The sequence below is a fragment of the Arachis stenosperma genome, chromosome 4 (genome assembly GCF_014773155.1).
Source record: "Arachis stenosperma cultivar V10309 chromosome 4, arast.V10309.gnm1.PFL2, whole genome shotgun sequence".
NCBI lineage: Eukaryota > Viridiplantae > Streptophyta > Magnoliopsida > Fabales > Fabaceae > Arachis > Arachis stenosperma.
Window position 1 is genome coordinate 142610549 of NC_080380.1, and position 7638 is coordinate 142618186.

At 33.4% G+C, this 7638-nt stretch overlaps 1 protein-coding gene across 1 annotated transcript; it reads left to right on the forward strand.

Moving 5' to 3' along the window:
• Positions 1 to 2243: 2243 nt before the first annotated feature.
• Positions 2244 to 5862, forward strand: LOC130974331 (MDIS1-interacting receptor like kinase 2-like). Its single transcript, XM_057899167.1, has 2 exons — positions 2244 to 5148; positions 5239 to 5862. The coding sequence occupies exons 1-2, from the start codon at positions 2316 to 2318 to the stop codon at positions 5634 to 5636; spliced, it is 3231 nt and encodes a 1076-aa protein (XP_057755150.1). The 5' UTR covers positions 2244 to 2315; the 3' UTR covers positions 5637 to 5862.
• The last annotated feature ends 1776 nt before the right edge of the window (positions 5863 to 7638 follow it).

Below are 7638 nucleotides of genomic sequence, written 5' to 3' on the forward strand. Positions count from 1 at the left end.
AACATATAAATTTATAAAATGTCTACTTTATCCTTCATAGCATAAAAAATAGCATCATTATCATCTTCATCACCCTCAAATCTTTCAATCTTTTTTCTCATAACAACTTCCAGATCTAATATCTTTTTCAAAAAAAAAACTATAAATAAAATTAATTACAAAACTAGAACATGCATTTACATAATCCCATAACAAAATAAGATTTACAATATATATTCTGAAAAAATTTAAAAATAAAAATAAAGAAGCACAAGAAGATAGAAACAAAACAATGGCAATATAATGATACTCACATTAATACTAATCAAATTACAACAAATTCAGTATCAAAATTTAACAGTTAAACTAAATTCAAATAACCAAATCTGTATTCAAATATTATTATCTAAAAAAGAAAAACTCCTTGAGGTATGGGCACCTGCAGCACTCATATTGACGGCGAGTCCAAAACGATGAGGGAGGGGCGACGCGGTAAGTCCCGTGACAAGGAGGGAGCGAAGGAGGCACGGCGAGATGCAGAAGCGCAGAAGCAAAAAGCAGAAAAGAGACAACATAATAGTGAGAGGAGAGGTTGAGTCGCCAGAGTTCCAAGTGAGGGATGCGGCTAGCAATGGCGGCGAGGAGATTGAGGAAAACCGGAGGCGAGACAGTGGTCAGACTTCTAAGAGAGAGAGAGAAGAAGAAGAAAAAGAAGAAGAAAGAAAGAAAGAAGGAAGGAAGGAAGAAGATCTGAAAAGAAGAAGAAGGGGGTTGAGGTACTGACGAAGGAGAAGAGAAGGGCCAAATGGTTTGGATAAATGTGAAATTTTAAAAAAATACTAAGGGTAAATTTGTCCAAAATTTTAGTTTAATTTGTGTCTCATGATGAAAATTTGTGTCTCATAATTTGGGAGAGACACAAAATACATATATTTTATGTATTCTTGTGTGTAACCGTGTCTCTCTCTTTTTTGTGTCTCACAAAACAAACATTGAACATGTGTTACTGTATTTTTTGTGTCTCACAAATTAAACATTAAATATGTGTTACTGTGTCCATGTCTTTGATGGACATAGACAGTATCTAAACGGACTGATAAATAACATTCTTAGAATACTTATGGCGTGTTTGAAACAAAATAATTTTTAAATTAAGTTGATTTGATTTAAAATGAAGTGAATCAAAAATGAATCATTGTGTTTGAAATTAATTATGTAAAATAGGAATTGATTTGATTTTAAAAAAATGATATAATGACTTGATTTTATATTTTTTTTCTTTTATTGACCATATACTTTTTTATCACCACTTATAACTGCGCTGTAGTTGGCCAATATGGGCAGTGCAGTCAGCCGGAGAAGCCGAGTGTCAGTTAGGGCGAACTTGGGACGTCAAAATTCTATCACCCCATTCTTACACCGAATCCTTTTTTATATTAATATCTAAAAGGCAAAAATGACCTTTTACATTTTTAGCACACAAAATTATTTAAATTTCAATCAAATTCTAAAAAAAATTAAAAGAATTTGAGTTTAGTTATAATATAAATCCATAAAATTTACAAATTAATTCTTAGTTTTTATCTCTCCCTATTCAATTCATATTTTTTATTTATTCCAAATAAAAAAATTAATTTTAAAATTAAATCGATTCTAATTCCAATAAAAAAAACCCTTATACTCTAAATTCATTGCATTCAAATATTAAGAAAAATTTTTAATTTTCAAATAGAATACGGTTAAGTTATAGAGAGAATTTAAGAAATACTATTTGTATACTAAAATCAGCTACTAATATATTTGTGTATAAATATATGTGTGATTTAATTTATTTCTATATTGTATTTGTATTTTAACATATATTTTATACTAGTGACTGACTTTGGTGGCTGATTTTAGTGAACTCGTAGCATAATCAAATTTGTAGATAAGAATAGAGCGGAATGTTAGAGTGGAGTTTAAATCTCATTCTACCATCCTCTTTACCAATCCTAAAAGCTCTATATTAATTGCAATCAAATATTAAGTATATACATAAAAACGTTTTTTTTATGATATATTTGTTAGAAAGACCTAATAAATTGTGACTTTCGAAGAAAGTATCCTTAGGAAGAGAAAGGTTAGTGCATACATATGGTTATTGCTGGTTTTGTGGAAGACTTTGAAATTCTACTCATGTCAACCATGATCGCCACGCGGCTGTATGTGTCCTGTCCTATATATGTGCAATCATGTAGATGCGACTTCTTTCATCACCACAAGCACCATAATAATATATATACATCCATTTACTAATAAAATTATAAAACATCGTCTTGCATATCCATACTTGAACCATGCCACCCATGTCCCAACAACTTCTCTTCATATTCCTTTGTGTCCTTATTGTAAAACTCTCTTGGGTTGCAAGTGAAAAGAGTGAAGCAAATGCCCTCTTAAAGTGGAAGGCCAGCCTGGAGAACCAAAGCCAAGTTGCCTTATCATCTTGGAAGAACGGGACAAGCCCATGCAGATGGAGAGGAATTCAATGTGATAGATCCAATTCCGTAACCGCCATCAATCTTGAAAATTATCTTCTCAAAGGTACACTCCACGCTCTAGACTTTTCCTCACTCCCCAACCTCCTCACCTTTAACATCTACAACAACTTCTTTCATGGAACCATTCCCCCACAAATTGGTAACATGTCCAAAATCAATCGTTTGAACTTTTCTTTGAATCCTTTTGATGGTTCCATCCCTCAAGAGATGTGGACACTGAGAAGCATACGCTGGCTTGATCTTTCCTTCTGTAATTATCTAACAGGACCCATCCCTTCTTCCATTGCAAATTTGACAAACTTATCATATCTAGATTTAGGAGGCAACAATCTCTCCTGCTCCATTCCTCCTACAATTGGCAAACTGAACAACCTTGCCTTTTTTTCTATTGAGTCTAGTAAGATTGGAGGTTCCATTCCCCATGAAATCGGAATGTTGTCAAATCTAGAGTATCTTGATTTCATAGGAAACGATCTCACTGGCAATATCCCTTCTACAATTGCTAATATGAGCAAGTTAAATCAACTTTTACTATCTAACAACACCCTCTCTGGCCCAATCCCACCCTTCCTATGGAACATGTCTAACCTCACCTTGCTGTGGCTTGATTCCAATAACTTTTCTGGAAATATCCCTACCTCAATAGGAAACTTGGTCAATTTGGAGTCCCTTAATATGATGAAAAACCAACTTTTTGGATCCATTCCTTCCACAATTGGAAACATGACAAATCTTGTTGAGATTTCTCTCGACTTCAACAATTTTGAAGGACACATTCCTGCCTCTGTTGGTAATTTGATCAACTTGGACACCTTAACTCTCCAAGGAAACTTTCTCTCAGGATCTATTCCTGACACAATTGGAAACTTGAAACGGCTCTCCATGTTAAAATTGTCATCCAACATGCTCAGGGGAAACATTCCGCAAGCCGTTAGTAACCTTACCAACATGAATGGCTTTCTTGTAGACAATAATTATCTCATTGGCCACTTGCCGCCTCAAATCTGCTTAGGTGGTTCACTAGCATCCTTCGTTGCTCAAAACAACCGTTTCACTGGTCCAGTACCAAGCAGCTTAAAGAACTGCTCTAGTATTGTCTACATAACTTTACAGAATAACCATTTGGAAGGAGACATATCCCAAGACTTTGGTGTTTATCCAAATTTGAATTACATTGATCTAAGTAACAACAAATTTCATGGCCAAATTTCATCAAACTGGGGCAAGTGCAGTAGTCTTGAATCCTTGATCATTGCCAAAAATAATATTTCCGGTGGTATATCGCCACAAATTGCTGAGGCTACCAAGCTGGGCAGGCTTCATCTTTTTTCAAACCAATTGAGCGGAAATATTCCAAAAGAACTGGGGAATATGACAAACTTGTTTGAACTCAGGATCGACAACAATCATCTTTCTGGAAATATTCCACCCGAAATAGGATTGTTGGAAGGTCTCAATCACTTGAACCTAGCAGGAAATGAGTTGAGTGGCAACATACCGAAACAAGTTGTTCAGTTATCTAACTTGTTGGAATTGAACTTGAGCAACAACAAATTAGAAGGAAGTATCCCCTCTGACTTCAAGTCATTGGAAACTCTCAATTCTCTTGATCTTAGTGGGAATTTGTTGAATGGTACAATACCAAGAGTGCTTGGAGAATTGAAGAACTTGCAGTGGTTGAATCTCTCTCGCAACAATCTTTCTGGCACAATTCCATCTAGTTTTAATGGCATGTCAAGCTTAACTTTTGTCAACATATCATACAACCAGTTAGATGGGCCTCTTCCAAATAACAGAGCCTTTCTTCATGCTTCAATTGAATCATTGAAAAATAACAAAGCCTTGTGTGGTAATGTCACTGGCTTGGTGCCATGCCCAAGCAGTCCTAGCGGTAAAAGTCACAAGGTCAAGTCATTGGTTCTGCTTCTTATCTTTGGAGTACTAGCACTAGCACTTTGTGTGATTGGTGTTTCAGTATATATTCTTTGTAGAAAAGCAAGAAAGAAAGAAGCCCCCGCCAGAGAAATGCAACCAGAAGAACAATTTTCCATATGGAGTCATGATGGAAAAATGGCATTTGAAACCATCATTAAAGCTACCAATAATTTTGATGACAAATATCTCATTGGAATTGGAGGGCAAGGATCCGTTTACAAGGCTGAGTTGCCTCCAGGTACGGTTGTTGCTGTGAAAAAACTTCACATGGAATCAGATGCGGAGGATAAGTTGAATTGGAAGGCATTTGAAAATGAGATCAAAGCATTGACAGAAATCAGGCACCGAAACATCATAAAGCTGTATGGTTTTTGCCAGCATTCACGATTCTTCTTTTTGGTATACAAGTACCTGGAGGGTGGCAGTTTGAATCATGTACTAGGTGATGAAAAGCTAGCAACTGCATTTGACTGGGAAAGGCGGGTGAATGTGGTTAAAGGAGTTGCTAATGCTTTGTCATATATGCATCATGGTTGCAAACCCCCTATAGTTCATCGTGACATATCAAGCAAGAATATTCTTTTGGATTCAGAATATGAAGCTCATGTCTCTGATTTTGGGACAGCTAAGTTTCTACAGCCTGGTTCAAATTGGACAACACATGCAGTAGTCACCTATGGCTATGGTGCTCCAGGTAAGTCCTTTTTCCCTTGCTTTTATAATTATTAAAGAATCATATATATTTTGCTTTATGAATAACTTCAAAATTATAATTTGTATGTAGAGCTTGTTCAAACTATGGAAGTGACCGAAAAAAGTGATGTATATAGCTTTGGAGTGCTTTGTTTTGAAATCCTTCTGGGAAAGCATCCGGCAGATCTGATCAATTCATTGTTGTCACCATCAACAGCATCAACAACATACAATTTGCTATTGGTTGACGTCATAGATCAAAGGCCTCCTCATCCTGAGAAGTCAGTTGTTGGGGAAATCATGTTGATCACAAAGTGGGCGCTTGAGTGTTTGAGCCAAAGTCCACAATTTCGGCCAACCATGCATCAAGTGTCTAAAGAACTCATGATGGGAAAATCACCTTTCTCTCATGACCACTTTCCCATGATCAGACTTGGACAACTCAATGAAGAGTTATTAGAAACTCCACTTTATGTGATTAATGATTAATCGCATCCCCTTTCTTATGAATAGTGTGTCATAGGCTTGGTTAATTTGTAACATGTATGTATGAGTTAGTTTCTTTCTTTGATTGTGTTTTCAATAGCAAAAGGAGCTGTGTTTGATCTGGGCAGCATCTACCTCAACTTGTAGGTGACTCGTAGATTACTGTGTTTTGTTAAAGATAAGTTTGTGGTACTTGAATGGATGAATAAAAGTAGTGATCGTTATGTTATCTGAAAGTTTGGTATTTAATTGTCAAAAAAATTAAATAGTTCTATTTCACTCGTTTTTTGGTCGATTTCGACAGGTGGTGTCGAAATGAACTTATATCAAGATCTCAAGTATTAAAGAGCAGATACGACTCTTCAGATACGACTCTTCTGAAAAGAGTGAGCTCGACCTCAGAATTACTTAATTACAATGTTAAAACAGTTTTGTATCGGAATTACTAGTAGCAGAGTAACAAGGCTAAATAATTCATTAAAAAAGATAATAAAAATATAAAATATTGATTAAAGCTGAATAATAGCAAAATGTAAAGCAAACAAACAACAATAAATAAAATAAGTAACAGAAAAAAAATCGACTTCTAATACTCATATACACTTGCACTCCATATTCTTCAGTTATGTCACGGAGTCGGAGACTAGGAATTTTATGAGTATGTGTGATGATATTGTGTTCCTGATTGAAGTCTCGAAACTCTTTTGAGTTTTTACTATTTAGAGATCATGAAAATAAATTTGTCATGGAGCATATTTATTCACTATCTTACTTCCTTTTTTTTTCAATCATCACCTTGCTTTGACCATAAAGAACACGCACATCTTTCTTAGTCTTCAAAGTCCCACGTTTCTTTAACTTGCTTCTCAAGTTTCACACTCATGTCCTCCACTCAATTTGAAGGTCGAATAGCAAGTCTTGATGATTGAAGAGAAGAAATAATTACCCTTCCGAATTCACGCTCTTTGTATTATTTTGCTTTGATTTCGACTTGCTTATTTTTACTTCTATAATTAAAATACTATTTTTATGGTCAAAACTACTGCTAGTAAAAAAATTTATTTTTTTTGTACCAATAAATTCATATTTAATTTAAAAATAAAAAGTAAATAATTAAAATTTATTATAAAAAAATAAATTAGATAAAAAATTAGACACTAGATCTAGATGATAAGTTCTGTAGACTTGGCTATAAAAGTAAGTCATTATTAACTTTTCAGTAAAAGTTTGCAAACATGCTTTTAGATTTTAGCCAAACAAAGAAGAAAAAGATACCAACTTCGATCAAATATTAGAAAAGTGCATTTTATTAAAAGGAGATGTAATATTAAATATTTTAATATCTAAAATTGCGAAAACAATGTCTCCTACAACTTTTAATTAAAAAAAAGTAGTCTATGAATGAGTTCAATTATTAATTTGGCCCATAATTAGTTATTAAAATTAGTTACTAATATATTTATGTATAAAAATATGTGTAGTTTAATTTATTTTTAATATATATTTATATTTTAATATATATTTTATATTGGTGGCAGACTTTGATAACTAATTTTAGTGTATATGTACCATAATCCTTCTTTTATATATAAAAAATATTGTGTTACATAATAAAATAGATGTTTATAAAATATTTAGTTTGCTATAATATATTAATATCAGTGTAAAACATAACCTGTGATTAGTTTTTTTTATCTTTTTTGTTTTTTTGTTTTGTTTTGAATAACACAAAAGCAAGTTGTGTTTTGTTTAAATTTTTTTATTTTCAAACATGCAAACGCATGTTGCATTTTGCATTTTACATTTTTTTGTTTCCTTTCTGAATGGCACAAAATGCACGCAAGTTGTGTTTTGTGTTTTTTGAAGTTTTTTCTATAAAATCTGCAAAACGTAGGTTGCATTTTTAAAATATAGGCAGTGTTTTGTTTAAAGAAGTCTGTTAGATATTATTCTATACATTCAAATGATGTTAACGAAAATTTTGTAGAGTAGAGTTAAGGATAGA